This window comes from Leptodactylus fuscus, chromosome 3 (genome assembly GCF_031893055.1).
Source record: "Leptodactylus fuscus isolate aLepFus1 chromosome 3, aLepFus1.hap2, whole genome shotgun sequence".
NCBI lineage: Eukaryota > Metazoa > Chordata > Amphibia > Anura > Leptodactylidae > Leptodactylus > Leptodactylus fuscus.
This window is the reverse complement of record NC_134267.1, coordinates 175,243,875-175,262,985: the sequence shown is the minus strand read 5'-3', so window position 1 is coordinate 175,262,985 and position 19,111 is coordinate 175,243,875. Positions and strand designations below refer to the sequence as shown.

Here is a 19,111-nt window from a genome sequence, read left to right as displayed (position 1 = left end):
ATAGAAAGAGAACTTGCTCTAGTGCCACCTTTTTAGTTCCTTTAGGGATCAATGTCTGGTTCTCCTGAAACCTAGATGCATGAGCTAGGATTAAAATCAAGCCAGAATATCTCCTCTAAAAGGAAAAGAGACTCATTTGCAGACAGTTGTTTCAGGGGTATTGCCCTTCAGTGTGAAGCAGGGAACTGGCTCGCTATGTGAGAGGTCATAGATGTGGGTTAGAAGGTCCAGATCTTTCCAGACTAGTGCACTAGTTCTGCTTTGGCAGAGTTCAGAAGCCAAAGTGAACTGTGGGACGTCAGAAGCAATGCCCTTCTTCTGGTCACAATCTTCTTCTTTCCCCCTAGAGCAAGACGTCATCAGTATCCTGGAAGTCTCATTTGCGAAGGAGGGAATAGCACTAAAGTCATGGCAAGATCAACCAAGACCGAACTGTAGAGACTCAGGAAGCTCACTATTGAAAGAAAGACTCTTGTGCCGAATTATGAGACCCTTGGGGTTATGTTCCGCTATCCCCAGGGGTATGTTCTGCAGTGAAAGCCCCCAAAAATAGTAGTTTGTGGGGTTTGCAGTTCATATGTCTTTGCGTCAATCTAGTGAGACTGCTGTTAGCACTCAACTGCTGGGCTAAGGGGGTGGATCGGCCTCTTGCTATGATTTGATTATTACGTCTGCATTCTCTCACTGATTAACAACACAGACACAGAATATGGGGAGGGGAATACACAGCTTTTTTTAACGTATAACACACCGATCCATTCATTACTATAGCCCCATACACACGACCATGATCTTCACAAGTTTGTGTGTGGGGCCGTAATCCTGGGGCTGAAAAATCAGTACAGCTCAATGCAACTCCTATTCCTGTCTGGGCTCATTCATTCAATTATAAGGTCCAAGGAAAACACCATGTGCTTTGTCAGTTCTGTATTTCACTGAGCCGTACATAACAATGAAGGTATACATGTAACCTAAGTCTTTTTATTTATTTAGTAAATAATTTATACAAATACTTGAAGGGTCCCCACTTGTCAAATAAATAATAAAACGTAACTTTTACTGAATACACCAGGGGTAGGCAACCTTTTTTGTTCGGCGTGCCGATTTAAATTAAAAAATCAAAGATGAGGTCCTCGGAGTGCCGGTCAATAATTGTAAAGCTGACGACACCTACACTAAAGTCATATAGCACAAACCACAACATAGGGGTGCTGTCATACTGCGCTCCCAGCCACATGCGCTTACCACTATTTGCCTGGATACACATGTTCTTTTCCATTAGAAGCAATGTAAGTACATGCGTAACCCACAATTAGTGGTAATGTATGTGACTGGGAGCAGAGTGAGGTCATACCTGTAAAGCTCTGACACACAATGTACCTGTATGCTCCATCCAGTCCTTGGCCGTTAGTAACTTCAGTTTTCTGTAAGGGAGCGTTCACACTACCGCCGGTGTCCGACAGCTAGTGTCCGCTGCTAATGTCCGTTCAAAATCTTGCACGGACATTAGCATCGGACACTAGCTGTGTCCGTGACATTTTGCATTGATTTAAATGGACACTGGGTGCGTTCTTTTACTGTCTGTGGGTGTCCTTAACTGTCCGTTCTCAAAGATGTCCGACTTTTCAAGCGGACAGCAAAACCCGACATGTAGGTTTTTCTGTCCGCTTGAAAAGTCGGACATCTTTGGGAACGGACACTTAAGGACACCCACGAACAGTAAACGAACGCACCCGATGTCCATTTAAATCAATGCAAAATGTCACGGACACAGCTAGTGTCCGATACTAATATCCACACAAGATTTTGAACAGACATTAGCAGCGGACATTGTCTGACGGACACAGACGGTAGTGTGAACGCTCCCTAAGTGAAACGCAGATTAATTTGTCACTTTTAGTTCCTGGCGGTGCAGTAACAGCAAAACCCCAGCCAGGAATTAATGGGTGTCACACTTTCAACAAAGTGGCCGCACTGGTGCCCAGGAACTGGATTTGGCTATAATTGCATCTAGTTACAGTGTCACCACCTAATAGAATCCCACTAAGGCTGAGGCCCCACATTACAAAAATGCAGCTTTTTTATTGCAGATTTAGCTGCGTTTTTTTTTTACGTCAAAGCCAAGAATGGCTAGAAAACGAATGGGAAATATATAGGAAGCTTCTTATATGTCTCCCTCCTGCTCAATCTACTCCTGGCTTCGGCTAAAAAAAAAAAAACCCTGCAAAATCTGCAACGAAAAAAAGCTGTTTCTGCAACGTGGGGCTTTAGCCTAAGGCCCCCGCGTTGTTGGAACACAGCTTTTTTTGTTACATATTTTGCTGCGTTTTTCTGAGCCTGAGCCAGGAGTAGATTAAGCAGAAGGGAAACGTATAAGAAGCTCCCTATATATTTCCCATTCCTTCTGTAGCCATTTTTAGCTTTGGTTGAAATAAACCGCATGAAAATCTGCAACAAAAATGCTGCATTTCTGCAACGTGTGGCCTCAGCCTTACGCCTCCTGCATACAAATGGCATGGATGTGGTTTTCACTGACCTATATGTTAAAAATGAATTGACAGGGCTGCAAATGCAGACAGATATAGGGGATGTATAGGACAGATATAGGGTACGTATAGGACAGATATAGGGGATGTATAGGGCAGATATAGGGGATGTATAGGACAGATATAGGGGATGTATAGGACAGATATAGGGGATGTATAGGGCAGATATAGGGGATGTATAGGGCAGATATAGGGGATGTATAGGACAGATATAGGGGATGTATAGGACAGATATAGGGGACGTATAGGACAGATATAGGGGATGTATAGGACAGATATAGGGGACGTATAGGACACATATAGGGGATGTATAGGACAGATATAGGGGATGTATAGGACACATATAGGGGATGTATAGGACAGATATAGGGGATGTATAGGACACATATAGGGGATGTATAGGACAGATATAGGGGATGTATAGGACACATATAGGACCTGCTCAATAGTTTTCAGCTCTTCAATTTGGCCCAGATACACAGCCACAAAAATAATGGCTGTATATATGGGTCAATTGAAATATATAGGTCTGTACTTTTATCCGCAGTTGTAGAGTCTGGTCATGTGCATTACAGGTTAACTCAATGTGCCTCATATTAATAGCAGTTAACCCCATCATGTCCCTCACATTAACCCTGTGTGCTTTACATAAGGGACACTGATATGTGAGACATATGGAGGTAATAAGTGAATATCTTCATTATATAGGTCCTTTATTAGTATCCCCATATGTCTCACACATCAGTAACCCTTATGTGAGCCACACAGGGTTAATGTGAGGGACATGATGGGGTTAACTGCTATTAATGTGAGGCACATGGGGTTACTAACACTAAAGTAATAACCCCAAATGCCTGACATTAATGAGAATAGTTAGTAACACACGTACCTGGTGTTTTTACTTTCACTTTGCTCCCGGAGCTTCCTCTCTCTCCTCAGGGCTGCAGACGGCAGGAGCGCCTCCTCACATGTAGCAGCAGGTCCAGGGAGCCCTTAGCCCGTGCAGTGAGAGGCTCACCTCTTATTGGTGGGCAGTGAGAGAAGGGGGCGTGTCCTCAGCTCTATAGCAGAGCACTGAAGGGACGCTCTCTCTCTCAATTTGTATGAAAGTTGCAGGCTGGCTGCCGTGCCAGCAAAATATGCCTCGCGTGCCAGTCTTGGCACGCGTGCCAGGGGTTGCCGACCCCTGGAATACACCAATAAAACTCGTCCCTCCTCAGTCTTACTTAATATAAAATCACCACCCTCTTTTTGATATCAAATCGGGTATGATCAGGAGGTAAGTATTGCTAGGTGAGTGTCAGTGGCTGACTGATCAAATGACTAATCAACCCCTCTGTCCACAACACCCCAATCTACATCACATTACTTCCATACCCATGTATTACGGAGGTGTCATCACTATATGTGCACAATCACTGGTGCCTATTAGAAACATAACAAATATCATAATAGGAAGGCACTTATGTCTCTGATTATAACAGTACAGGGGTGAGTAGGTAAGAGACCTTGTTCAGGCAGGCGGGTGTTGAACGGTCAGTCTTTCTGCCCCATATCTATCTCTCACCAATAATCCATCTCCCTCCCTGTCTGTGTCCATTCCTAAATACAACAATCCCCTACGCGTTTCCCTATTCAGTTCATCAGGGGGAGTAGATATTAAGCACAAGCACCCGATGTGCGGTAAAAACCGCAGTTCGCGGGACCACGGTGGTTGGCCCCGCTACTTAAAGACCGACACTGAGCGTTGTGTCCGCCCGAGTATATATGGAGCAAGACGGGCCGGCCCCGCCCATGTCACACGCCCTCCTTGCCCTGCAGCACCAATCATTGTGCGGCTGGGCATGAGTCCCATTCCAGGGGGCGTGGTTAATTCTCCGGTCCGGGCCGATAGCTGCTCACACATGCGCGAGCTTGAAATAAAACACAAATTTTTCTCTCACAGCGCTGCATGACCTGCCCGCGATTCAAGGGAGTATCTTTATTAACCCTGTTGTTAACCACTGCCACCTATGTCTGTTTATCCACAGTGAGGACATGGATCCATTTCGGAGCCCCAACTTTTCAGTGTGCCCACAATTATTAACAATTGGGCCCTTCTTAGCTTATGGTATCGGGTAGGAGTCATGATCCAAACACTATAGATGTAGTCATGGAGTATAGCATTTTTTGCATGTATATTATCACACTGTTAAAGTACTAACCCCCCCGACACTATGTGCTCTACTTTCCAAACACAATACCGGACAGGTAAGTATCATATATAATATTTATAATATTTTTACTACCTACGTCCCGATGTATTGCACATTGCCTCACCCTAAATCTATACAGTTAGTGAGACAACAGGGTTCCATGTGGAAACCCAGTTTTTAATATCCTAACCGATACTGTAGATGATATTCCTGACATTAGATCAGTACCTTAGTACATTGACTCAGGATGTCATGTTGGGGTATAGTAACATGGTCACAGTGTCTGTCTAATGGTCCCCCCTATATATAGCTCTCTATCCCGGGCAGCAACACAGGTAGGTATCGTGGTATCATAATGCAACGTTTAATCCCTTGTTCTCACAACAATGATCATACCTCAGGAGGAGCCACACAACAAATTCATAAGTGACACGAGTAACAGCTTTTTCTGGACACCATGGATGACGATTTCTACACATGCGTGTCCATCAACTACTGTTTCTTTTGTGTGATGCCACTAAGTATGGACCTGTCCTCCACCTTTGTAGCTCAGATGTTAAACCACACACTTACACATAACTATAGGTTAAATCCGTGACAGATACCTATTGTCTGGCATTCAAACAAAGGGTAAAAACGATATTGACTCATTTAGACCAGTCGGTTTAGTTGACTTGAATCTAAAGATCCATTGAGTCTCTTTTTGGAGAATCCACCCATCCCAGTCTCCCCGTCTATTAGACCTGGGTACCCTCTCGATTCCTTGGAACTTAATTGCAAATGGATCACCCGCATGATGTAGCCATATGTGGTTTGCTACTGGGGTATCTCTCCTGTGAACTATATCTCCTATGTGGTCCAGGATCCTCCTTCTGAACTCTCGCTTGGTCTTTCCAACATAGTTAACCAAGCAAGAGCAGGTCGTGGCATAGATTATACCCTCGCTTTTACAGTTAATGAATTGTCGTGTCTTAAAGCTCCTCCCCACTCCATGCGCCATCACCTCCGTACCCTTCTTGATATAAGCGCACGCTCTACACGAGCCACACTTGTATGTCCCTGTAGTTCTCATTGCATCCAACCAGGTGCTCTCAGGAGATAAAGGAGCAAGATGACTCCTTGTTACAATATCAGATAGGTTTCTACCTCTCCTGTACGTTATTGAGGGACGTATTGTTAGAAAATCCTTTATATCATTATCCTGTTTCAATATCCCCCAATAGTTGTCGAAAATCCTAGAGACCTCCTTCACATGTTGATTGTATGTTCCAATCATACGTATTGTCTTAGATGTTTGTTCTCTAGCCTTTGGAACAAGTAAGGATTCTCTTGGGGTGGCTCTCGCATCCTCCCGTGCTTTATCCAGGATGCCCCTCGGGTATCCCCTGGCCAGGAACCTATCTAACAGGGATTGACTTTGCTTCTCATATTCCATTAATGAGGAGCAATTCCTCCTGACGCGGAGGAATTGTCCCCTTGGTATTCCCCGCTTCAATGGCAGGGGGTGATGGCTATCCCATGCCAGTACTGAGTTGGTCGCAGTGTGTTTTCGAAACAAAGTTGTTTCCAGTGTGCCCTCATCCGTGATCGAGATGGTAATATCAAGAAATGGTATCTGTTTTTTGTCAATAGTGGAGGTAAAGCGTAGGTTCAGATCATTCAAGTTAAGCCGTTCCACAAACTCCTTAAATTGCAAACCCACAGTTTATTATGCACAAAGTGCCCTCGGTATACAACATGCTGAAATCTAATACAGAAGGGACGTCATGTAACACTACTTGAGGACAGACATTTTGGTGTAGTTAGGGGCTGAAAGAGTTAATGTGACTTTTGATAGGAAATAAATATTACAAATACAATGTCACTAAGACATTGTCCATTCTCATTTTATTTATATATGACACTAGAAGGGAGTATTTTGTCGTGACATGTATTTCCATATAAACAACACTTCATCATATCATTAGTCTACCAGGTTTCAGATGCTTCCACATCAATGACATGTGGGAAAGAGAAGTGGAGCTAGGATGTTACCTCTCTGCAGTTTTTTCCTTTGCTTTTTGCCTCTCAACTTCACTTCCATAGGGTCCATGGGGGGCAACCGAGATTAACTCAATTTTGTCTTTTTGAAGCAGCCGCTTCTCCTCTTTGAACAGATACTGGAACATGTTTCTGAACTGCCTGCAGCAAAAGATCTGAAAGTGTCTTAAGTTAGTTGTATTTGTTTCAAACTGACAGTCTTCCCCGTATTTCCAGAGTTAATATATGCAACTATACCCTGGCTTTGAAGACCAATGAGACAGTTAAATGGCTTCGAAACCACAGCTTGATCCTTTGAAATCCATCAAAACATGTTTTCCCTATCCATGTTAGTTCTCAATCAATGTAAAAAATGTTTTATCCCACGCTGCCTATATATATATATATATATATATATATATATATATATATATATATATATATATATACCATATATACTCGAGTATAAGCCGAGTTTTTCAGCACAGTTTTTGTGCTGAAAAAGTGCTCCTCGGCTTATATTCGGGTCATTACGGTAATTTTCTGCTAGCAGGCCAGGATAGCAGACTCCGCCCCCCCCCCACACCGCTCCATCACACGCCGGGTGACGTAGCCACGTAAACTCAGGCCCGCACCCGGCATGTCTGCTTCCTGCCCTGCTAGCAGAAGTACCGTAAGTACTTCTGCAGATTTTAACCGGTTAAGGACCGCCGTACGTAAATTTACGGCCTGCGGTCCAGGTACCTAAAGACCGGACTATTGTCAAAATACGTCCTGTCTTTAGGTACCTTCTTGGCGGGGGGAGGGGTGCGGGGAGGACAGGGGTTAGGTGTTACTAACACCTAACCCCTTCCTCAATAACGTCCAGTCGGAACTGAGTCCGACTGGACGTTTTAACCCTTTCGATCGCGCCGTGAAACATCACGGCGCGATCGAAAAGCAATTGAATCAGATCGGCACCCCCCGCGGCGAGATCGGAGGGTGCCGATAGCAGTAAAAGGTAGTCTGGGGTCTGGCCAGTGACCCCAGACTGCCCGGAGCCCCCACATACCTGGTGATCCTGCCAGGACCTTCTGATGTCAGGCTGTGCGTCTACACAGCCTGACATCCTGCTACGGAATGCCATGTGGGACACCTGCAGGCTGTGTCTCACATGGCATTCTATATCAGCACAGTATTGCTGATTGAAGTGTCCTAAATGGACACATGAAAAAGTAAAAAAAAAATAAAAAAAAAATAAAATGAAGTGTATGAAAAAAATTAATAAAGTAATAAAGCCCAAAAATCCCTTTTTCTCTATAGAAAATGAATTATATAAAAAAAGAACTAAAAAGTAATAAAAACAATGCATATTTGGTATTGTCGCGTCCGTAACAATCTATACAATAAAACTGAAATAATATTTAATGTACACGGCGAACGCCGGAAAAAAAACCTGGAAAAAACTCGCCGGAAGTAATGATTTTTCGCCGTCTCACCTTACAAAATATACTATAAAAAGTGATCAAAAAGTCATATGCATCCGATAACAGTACCAATAAAAAGCGCAGGTTGTCCCGCAAAAAATAAGCCCTCAACCAACACTGTCAACCGAAAAATAAAAATGTTACGCCTCTCAGAAGATGCGATGCAAAAAACATTGATTTATGTCCCCAAATGTGTTTTTCCTCTGCAGAACTAGTAACACATAAAAAAATAACATAAATGAGGTATCGCCGTAACCGTACCGACCCGCAGAATAAAGGACACATGTTACTTATACTGTACGCTGCATGGCGCAAAACTAAAAAAGTAAAACTCAATGCCAGGATTGATTTTTTTTTTTTTTAAATCCAGCAAAAAAGGGTTAATAAAATGTATTCAATAAGATGTAGACACCCAAAAACGGTGTCATTACGAAATGCATCTCATCCCGCAAAAAACAAGTCCTTATATGGCCGCGTCACCAGAAAAATAAAGAAAATATAGCATCTAATAATGTGAAGACAAAAGTCCGCAAAAATCGCCAAATTATTAGAACACAACTGGCTGCGGCAGGAAGGGAATATATAAGCTGTGCGAGCGGATATCAGGGGACACCCCATATTTACAGCTTATGAGGGAACGGACACCAGAAGTGACCCCTAAAGTGACCCCCAGAGTGACTCCCCCAATCATAGGAGCTACTGGGACATAGTACAGAATTTGGTGTCCCCAATGTCCTCCGCACCGCTTATATATTCCCTCTTCGCCATCCGCTGTGCAGTCACATCTGGCATACTAATCCTCACTACACCCCCTGATACATTCTTTGAGGGGTGCAGTTTTCAAAATGGGGTCACTCCTTTGGGGAATCCACTTTTCTGGTACCTTACAGGCTCTACAAACATGACATGGCGTCCAGATACCAAACATCTGAATCTGTACTCCAAAAGCCGCATCGCGCTCCTTCCCTTCTGCGCCCTGCTGTGCGCCCAAACTGCAGTTTATGACACATGTATGACACTGGTGTACCCGTTCTATCGGACGTAATGTCATATGTGGGTATAAACTGATATTGGGGCACAGCCGGACACAGAAGGGAAGAAGGGTTATTGGGTTTTTGGAGCGCAGACGGTTTGGTTTTTGGATGCCATGACACTTTTGCAGAGCTGAAACGCCAGTAACGTGGAATCCCCGGATATGAGATGTTATTTTGGAAACTACACCCCTGAAGGATTTATCCAGGGGTACAGAGAGCATTTTTAACCCCCAAGTGTTGCTATAACTTATTATCCATAAATGAATACGAAGCTGATTGTGAAAGGTGAAAATGACCATTTTTCCAGGAATACGTCCTTTCAGTGCGTAATATGTTATGCCCGACTTGTATCAGAGATGAACGCTCTGAAAGCTGTTGTGCCCAGGATACCCGCTTTACAGTTTTTGGAGTGTCTCTGCTGACATAAGTCGGGCACAACATGTTGCACACTGAAATGGCAAATCAGTAAAATTTTCATTTTTAACTTCTCTATCAGTTGCGATTTCATTTCTGGAAACTAAATAAATGCAACACTCAAGGGTTAAAAAAATCTCGCTACACCACTTGATAAATCCCATCAGTGGGCTAGTGTCCAAGATGGGGTGACATGTCTGCAGATTCCACTTTATTGGCAATTCAGGGGCTTTGCAAAAGTGGCATGGTGTGCTCCAAAAACCAATATAGCGCTCCTTTCCTTCTGTCCCCGGCTGTGCCCAAACAGCCATTTATACCCACATATGGCATTAAGTCCGTTGTCCGGGGTACACCAGTGTCATACATGTGGGCATACACCACCATTTGGGTACCCAGCAGGGCGCAGATGTGAAGGAGCAATATGTGCTTTTGGAGTGCAGATTTAGATTCTTCGTTTTTGGACACCATGTCACATTTGCAGAGACCCTAAAATTGCTGCTACAAAATGGGGTCACTTCTTGGTGAATTCCAGTTTACTGGCACCTCCAGGGCTCTGCAAAAACAACATGGTGCCCAGAGGGTCCCTCTAAATCTCTACCCCAAAAGCTAAAACGCACAGTGGTCCTTCCCTTCTGAGCCCTGCTGTGTGCCCAAGCAGCAGTTTACACCCACATATATAATTTTTTGCCCCTCGGGATGGCCCCTTAATAGTTTTAGGAGTGCAGGTCTCTGACAACACAAAGTGGGTGCAACGTATTGGGCACCGAAATGGCATATTTTTAAAAATTTCAATTTTCATTTTGTACATTAAATTTTTGGGAAGCATTTTAGGCTCAAAATGATAATACCTCTTGATACATTCCTTGACAGGTGTAGTTTCTAAAATGGGGTCACTTTTGAGGGGTTTCCACTGTATTGGTACTTTAGGGGCTCAGCAAATGCGACATGGCCCCTGAAAACTATTCCAGCAACATCTGCCCTCCAAAATCCAAATAGCGCTCTTTCCATTCTGAGCCCCAACATGTACCCATACAGCAGATTATGGCCACATATGGGGTATTGCCGTGTTCAGAAGAAATTGTGTAACAAACTTTGGGGGGATTTTAATTCTTAAACTAGTTGCAAAATTAAAAATATGGCGCTAAATGGACGATTCATTGGGAAAAAAAGTAATATTTCATTTTCACGTCCCAATGTTAATAAAATCTGTGAAACACCTGTGAGGCCAAAATACTCACTCTACCCCTAGATAAATTCTATGAGGGGTGTAGTTTCCAAAATGGGGTCACTTTTAGGGGGTTTCCACTGTATTGATACTTTAGGGGCTCTGCAAATGCGACATGGGATCTGAAAAATATTCCAGCAAAATCTGCCCTTCAAAAGCCAAATAGCCCTCTTTCCATTCTGAGCCCCGCCATGTTCCCATACAGCAGATTATGGCCACATATGGGGCATTTCTGTGTTCAGGAGAAATTGTGTAACAAACTTTAGGGAGCTTTTTCTCCTTTATCCTCTTGTGAAAATTAAAAATTTGGGGCTAAATTGACAGTTTGTTGGAAAAAAAGTAATTTTTCATTTTCAAGGCCCAATGTTAATAAAATCTGTGAAACAGCTGTAGGGTCAAAATGCTCACTCTACCCTTTGATATGTTCTGTGGGGGGTGTAGTTTCCAAAATGGGGTCACTTTTAGGGGGTTTCCACTGTATTGGTACTCTAGGGGCTCTGCTAATGTGACATGGCACCTAAAAATAATTCCAGCAAAATCTGCCATCCAAAAGCCAAATAGCGCTCCTTCCATTCCAAGCCCCGCCATGTTCCCATACAGCATACTATGGCCACATATGGGGTATTGCCGTGTTCAGGAGAAATTGTTTAACAAACTGTGGGGGGCTTTTACTCCTTTAACCCCTTGTGAAAATGAAAACTTTGGAGATAAAGTGACATTTTAGTAATTTTTCATTTACACATCCCAATGTTAGTAAAATCTGTGAAACAACTGTAGGGTCTAAATGCTGACTATACCCCTTGATGAATTCTGTGAGGGGTGTGGATTCTAAAATGGGGTCACTTTTGGGGGATTTCCATTGTTTTGGTACTCTAGGGTCTCTGCAAATAAGGCATGGCGCCTGAAAATTATTCCAGCAAAATCTGCTGTTCAAACACCCAGTGTCACTCCTTCCCTTTCGTGCACTGTCGTGTGCCCAAAAGTCAGTTTATACCCACATGTGGGGTATTTCTGTGCACGGGAGAAATTGCACAATAAACTATCAGATGCATTTTCTCCTTTAACCCTTTGTGAATGTGTTAATTTTAGGTCTAAATGAATGTATTAGTGAAAAAAAATGAAATGTCTAAATTTCACTGCCATATTATTTTTATTCTTATGAAATGCTTAAAGGGTTAACAAACATCCCAAATGCTGTTTTGAATAATTTGAGGGGTGCAGTTTTGAAAATGGGGTAATTTATGGGGGTTTCTATTATACAGGCCTTTATAATTACTTTCAGAACTGAAGTGGTCCCTAAAAAATTGGTTTGGAGAATTTTCTTGTAAATCTGGAAAATCGCTGTTACACTTTTAAGCCTTGTGACGTCCAAAATAAATTAAAAGACAATCAAAAGATGATGCCAATATAAAGCAGAGATATGGGAGATAATATTTATTCATGTATTTGGATGGTATGACTATCTGCTTGAAAAGTAGAGAATTTCACATTTTGAAAATTGCAATTTTTTTCAAATTTCCATCAAATTTCCTAGTTTTTTTTATAAATAAATGCAAAAATATTGATTAGTGTTTACCACTAACATGAAGTATAATGTGTTACAAGAAAACAATCTCAAATTCATTTTTGTAAGTTAAAGCGTCTCAAAGTTATTGCCATTTAAAGTGACACATGTCAGTTTTGAAAAAAAAGGCCTGGTCTTTAACATACTTTTGGGCCTGGTCCTTAACCGGTTAATGTACAGCATCGCCGCTCTGCAGAGTGGTCGCCATAGAAACCAGCACCTCCGCTGTAATGCTTACAGCAGAGATGCTGAAGCTTATGCCTGTGATCTCTGATTGTAGGCATAAGCTGTGGCATCTCTGCTGTAAGCGTTACAGCGGAGGTGCCCTCCGGAGATGTCCTCCCCCCTCCTAGTTCAAAATTAGCCCCCGGGGCCGGTCCCCACCGGCCCCATACCTTTAAAGTTGTAGGCCGGCTCCTGCGCAGCGAGCTCGCAGTAGCCGACCTGCTCCGACGACAGCCGGGAGCCTAATGAAGGCTCACAGGCCTGTCATCGCTATATTACTATTACGGCTGGTCTATGACCAGCCGTAATAGTAATGTAGAGAATCTCCCATAGACGGCAATACACTTGTATTGCTGTCTATGGAACTTGCAATCAAATGACTGCAGGTTCAAGTCCCCCAGGGGGGCTAAAAAAAAGTTTAAAAAAATATAATAAAAAATAAAATAAATAAAAGTTCACAGTGGGTTCACACCAGCACCTGATCTCAGTCATGCAGGTTTCCGTTTTCTGTCAGCAGAAGACAGAAACCGACATTCAGTGTCTGTGGGTGAGCCGTCTTCTGCTGCCCATGGCGAAACCGTTTTGTTTTTTACTGGACACAAAGTCCTGCATGTCCCACTAAAAAAAAACAAAAACGGTTTAAATGCGGAGAGCAGAAGACACTCACCGGCGGACACTTTTCAAACCCATGAATGTTTCTCGGGCAGGAAACGGAAACCTGCATAAATGAGATTGGGCGCTGGTGTGAACCTGCCCTCAAAGTAGAAAATGACTGTGAAACACATACACATTAGGTATCCCTGTGTCTGACAGTGCCCGGTCTACTGAATATAGGGGATCTGCAGTGCTTCTATTCCATCGGGAAGGGGTTAATAGGAGCACTGCAGATCCCCTATATTCAGCCAGGCTGAATTCCAAGTGGGGGTAAAAAACCCAGTCCTCAAGCTCAGGGAAGGGGCAGACAGACAACCAAAACACCCCCTCCCCTTTCCCAGCACTTACTGCACCCAAGAACTCGGCCATTTTAATTTTTGAAATTTTCCAGTAGCTGCTGCAATTCCCCCTAGGCTTATACTCGAGTCAATAAGTTTTTCCAGTTTTTTGTGGTAAAATTAGGGGGGTCGGCTTATACTCGAGTATATACAGTATATATATATATATATATATATATATATATATATATACTACTAAGGTGGTGAGATGAGAAAAGTTAAAAAATAAGAGAAAGCTCACCACTTTACTCCTGACTTGCCTCCCAAGGTGCACGATCTGTACTTCAGGACTCGATGAAGCCAATCCTTGATGAATTCTCAATGAGGATAGAGTGATCCGCAGCACTTGGGTATGCTTTTTTTAAAAATTGACTTTTAATTCATCAGACTTAAAAACTGCCGAAGACGGCAAACAAAACCAAATGTAAACAAAACATCGTGAAGAAGAAGGAAAAAAAAAAAAAAGTTAATAAAAACCGCAGTAGCTGACGTGTTTCGGGATGCTAAGATCCCTTATTCATAGCTGTTCCGGCGTATGTACTGAGACTGACAGCTCAATGGATTAAAAAATAGTTCCCAGATATTTGGTTTATTGGATTTATAATACAAAACAAGAAACCTGGTAGTAAGGGAAACAAACTTTATTGATAAAGTAGTAACAAATGAAACGGAACGTAATCAACATCCCATTATGTTTTGCACCTGCGTCAAGGGGTTAAAATGGAGAGATTTGACAATTAGATTTCAGTCTCAGTACAATGTTTTGTTTACATTTTGTTTTGTTTGCCGTCTTTGGCAGTTTTTAAGTCTGATGAATTAAAAGTTAATTTTTTTAAAAAAGCATACATAAAGTACTGCGGATCACTCTATCTTCATTGAGATGAGAAAACTCCAGAAAGAACATTTCTCAGCAGATAACTATTGTCTGCTGAGGGTTATTTCAGAGTTCCAGTTACTGGGCTGGATTTTTAGGAATGACAGGTAGGTTGGTAGTGGGACCTGTCATTCCACCCCCCTCCAGTCCACACTTTGGGGATGTTCCAGCAGCGACCCAGCTGCAGAGAGTCTCTTCATCAAGGAGGCTTAAGAAGTTGCTCCAGCTGCAACACTTTGGCAGAGCTTGGCTGGACAGCCAACAGAGAGGTCATATTTTTGGAGCTGTGTCCTGAATGATTCTACTGGCTTTTGATTTCTGTCATTCTAGGTGAGGTAACCTATTCTATGTTTAGTTAGAGCCTAGCCGGGCAGGGATGTATTTTTGTATTGTTTCCTTTTGTTGCTGCACTATCTTTTTTTGAGTGAAACTAAACTCTACCTTTGTTTTGGACTAAAGAAACTGGACTTGTGTGTCTATGTCACCCCACCTAGCAACCCCAGACCCTGACAATATATGAAAAACAGGCATTCAATAGAATACCTAGGCATTGTATAGAATGCCCACAGTTTTTAGGCAATGTATGAAATGGCAGAATCGTTACATACTTTGCCTAGGCATTGTATTGAATGCCAAATGCTATTTAGGCAAAGTATGAAAATCCAAACCTGGAATGAGAGTGCCTTTTCCCAAAAAATTATTAAAATACAATGAAAATTGTACAAAACCCCAAATTTATTTGCCAAAGCAAATACTATATTTTGGCAGCATTCCCTCGAATTTTGGACAGTTCCTCATCCAATCATTGTTTCATGTACTTTTCCAACACTCCAGCTTGCTCCTCCTCCCACATTTTCATGGACATTCACGAACAAAACTAAGTCTAAGCCTGAGGCAACGGCAGAGACCATCGTATCGCGCGTGTGCACGGGCGGCGGGTTCATGCTAGAAGCACGCAATCGGAGATGCTGCTAGTGCCTTGCCAAAGCGAGAATGTCACCTATTTCATATTTTGCCGCTTTCTCATTTGGCATTGTATAGAATGCCTAGGCAATGTGTGAAATGACGAATTGTTTCATACATTGCCAGCTAGTTTTAGGCATTCTATACAATGCATAGGCATTCTATACAATGCCTGATTTCAGACATTGCCAGTAACTATATATATATATGTATATATATATATATATATATATATGTGTGTGTGTGTGTGTGTGTTTACAGAGCCACATCACTTGTAAGATTTTTTCACTGACATCATCTGCAATAAGACCAATGGGAAGGATAATTTATAGGAACTGACCATGCAGGTGGATGTTACATGAGGGCTTTGAATTGAACGGACGTTGCGGGGGTGTGGTGGAAATGTTGGCCCCAATATATGAGGTGGTTACCTTCAGGTACAAGTTAAAAAGCATGCAACATACCTATGGTGTGGCTTTGTACATGAAGACATCTTGCATTTTAGACACAAACAGTGACAACTGGTGTCAGGTGATTTAGCAATGATATTCACAGAATTATGGCAGTGGCAGATTATTATTATTTAGTTTAGAGCACCATTAAGTCCATGGTGCTATACATATGGAAAGGTTTTACATATATAATACAAAGGCCAGTACAATATACAAACTTAGTGACCAACTGGACCCTAACCGTGAGGTCAAGGGAGGTGAAAGTGGAAAAGAGACAGTAAGTGAAGCTACATGCAGTTCAGATGATGGTGTAGTGGCAGTAGGGTTACTGAATGCTGTAAGCTTTACTGAAGAAGTGAACCTTTGGGTTGCTCTTGAAGACTGTGATTGTGGGAGACAGTCTTACTATAGTGGTCCCAGAGCATAGGGATGCATGGAAGAAATCTTGAACGTGTTCTTTCAAAGAGTGAAAAATTGGATGAACGTTGCATTAATTGGATGAACATTCGATCACTGGATAAATGTTTTTGGGCAGGAGTTGGCTGGAGGTGTTTAGAACTTAGATATGTGATTTAATAGATGGTAGAATCAAAGGTGACCTCAAGGCAATGGTCTTGTGAGACTGGTGTAAGTGTGGAGCCATTAACTTTGAAAAATAGGTCAGGTGGAGGGCTGAGTGAGGTGGGAGAATGATGGTGAACTCGGTTTTTTCAATTATATGAATGGTTGGACAGGTATGGGTGGGTTCACACCTGCGTCCGAACTCCGTTATGCATGTTTCCATTTCCTGCCCAAGGAACTGGGAAGGAGATGGAAACCGGCAGGCAGGCAAACCAAATCAGTACCCATGTATGAATGGATAACAAAGTACTACAGTATATGGACAGGCAAGTCCACCAGATTAAGAACTGCTCTTACTTAGGGATGGCTCCCTAAATAAGGTTCATAGAGAAGGGTATGAGGGGGGAGGCCCACTCTATTGTATGTAAATGTACAAGCAGAGTCAGGATTACCTTCATGAGACACCCGATTTTAAAAGAAGCCAATAGCTGATACTACTATAAGACTACTATATCTTCTGTATTGTGTCTGGAATGAAACGTACGGACCCAATGCATTTTCATACATTAAGAAATGTTAGGAGAGAGTTACCTCATCAGAATATTCTGTATCTATGGTGTATTCTAGAGGAAATGGCTTCAATGGTTTTCCACAGAATTCACACAGTTCTTTTCCAGACTGCTCCTTAAGGATCTACATCAGAAGACAAGTACATAGAGAATAAGTGTGTCAATTTCACACACGCTGTATAATATGCACAAGGAATAAGATGTCACTTTTTTTTTTTTTATCGAAGGTCTCCGTTCTGTGCCAATCAAAAACACCAAGTGCACAAAAAAAAGCGTGGGTGCCACACTAAAAAAAACGTGCCCAGGATGCTTGCCAAAAAACGCACCCTTCCCCTAAAGAGGAGGGAGGTTCCTGACCAAACTCTTCCCCACAAGGACCAAAAGGTGACCGAGTGATGTGACCTTGAATGGGTTTGAACTTGAATGGGTTTGAAAACTGACTGCCGGGTTTCCATCCCCTGTCCAGTTTCTCGGGGCAGAAGACTGAAACTTGCCGGATTGGCTAAAGCGTGCACGGGCGCAGATGTTAACCCGCCCTTAGTGACACCAAATGCGCCAGAACCGTTCAATGAATGAAAATTTAATATCTAATATCAATTCATTACAAATCCGCGCTCCCCCCCCCATCGTTAATATCGCACATTACCTTTGGCACCTATGTAGGTTTTAGGTAAAATATGTTAAGTGCTCCCTACACAGTTTCTGTCCTGAATAGTGCTCCTTGACTTAAAAAGTTTGGGAAATGCTGGTCTAGATGATATAAAACCGAAGATACCACCAGTTCGGGCAGGAAACGTAAACCTGAAAGCGGAGACCCCGGGCGCAGATGTAAATGAGCCCTTACAGTGCGAAACTGAAAATTTTACTTTAGCTAGCATAACCAACAATTTAACATATTTTCCACAAACGAAGCCGCGGATATTCTACTAGTTTACAATATAACTATGTACAGACTTTCCCTAGCAACAGCTCAGTTAGAGGGTTGCTAAGTAGAACATTATGGCCTGTTTTATAATAAAAAATAATTTAGATAGGGTAATACATTATATTATAGAAATGGTCACCAAGCACCACCAAACACAATGGCGAAAAAATAAAAAATGGGAGCTAGACTTTATAACTATTTAACTACCTTCATCATTGCTAGTAGCCGGCTGTTTTCTGAGGATTCTCTCTTGTATGCCAGAATAGTAGGAGGGCCAACATGGGGCAAAGTCTTCAGATGTTTTTCAAAATATGTCTTGTAATCCTGAGAGAACTATGGAAAACATCACATTTTGTATTACTTAGTTGTGTCTCATTTGGCATGAAAAATCTGGTGAAATCCCATTACCTCCATATCACAAAGAACACTTAGCTCACTCAGGTCTTCTGATAATGAAGAGAATAGATCTGTAAGCAATACAAAGTATTAATACTAATAATACTACGACTATGATACATCATTACTTCTTATTTTGTTCCTTACCATCCTCTTGTTCACTCGCAACAGGCTGGATTATCGTATAAGGAGAATCTGCCTCTAAAAATAAGAAATGAATGTACATGGTCATTACCTTTTCAACAAACTTTGCACCAATCGGAGGTATAGACAAATATATGTACATTACAATATATGTCATGAAAGTACATGATTGTATCTCACCTACACTAATAGGATTCACCACATACATCTTAGTAAGTTTTTTAATGTACTTACTTTACAAATTGAGGTGGATTTATCAAGATCAGCATTTTGTACACCAGTCTTGATAACCCCGACCCTAGCGGAGGATGTGTTTAATGTACACCAGTCCATAGCTGGTGCAGATTTCAGTCCTCATTTGTGGAAAAAATGGGTGTATGTGATGATAAATGTGTGGGGTGTGATAAGTTTAAAGAGGACCTTTCATGAATTGGGGCACACATGGTTTTATATACCGATAGAAAGCCGACAGTGCGCTGAATTCAGGGCACTGTCGGCTTTCTAGCGGTATATAAAACTGCATGTGCCCTAACTAATGAAAGGTCCT

At 42.2% G+C, this 19,111-nt stretch overlaps 1 protein-coding gene across 1 annotated transcript in view; it reads right to left on the bottom strand.

The window, feature by feature from the left end:
- ERICH6 (glutamate rich 6) overlaps nucleotides 1-18,486 on the bottom strand; it is a 48,260-nt gene extending 29,774 nt beyond the window's left edge. Inside the window, exons 1-4 of the mRNA XM_075268804.1 lie at nucleotides 18,433-18,486; nucleotides 18,232-18,357; nucleotides 17,122-17,223; nucleotides 6,776-6,936 (exon numbers count right to left, since the gene is read on the bottom strand). Coding sequence (XP_075124905.1) covers nucleotides 6,776-6,936; nucleotides 17,122-17,223; nucleotides 18,232-18,357; nucleotides 18,433-18,438 — 395 coding nt within the window. The 5' untranslated portion in view covers nucleotides 18,439-18,486. The remainder of the gene's footprint in view (nucleotides 1-6,775; nucleotides 6,937-17,121; nucleotides 17,224-18,231; nucleotides 18,358-18,432) is intronic.
- Nucleotides 18,487-19,111: the final 625 nt, after the last annotated feature.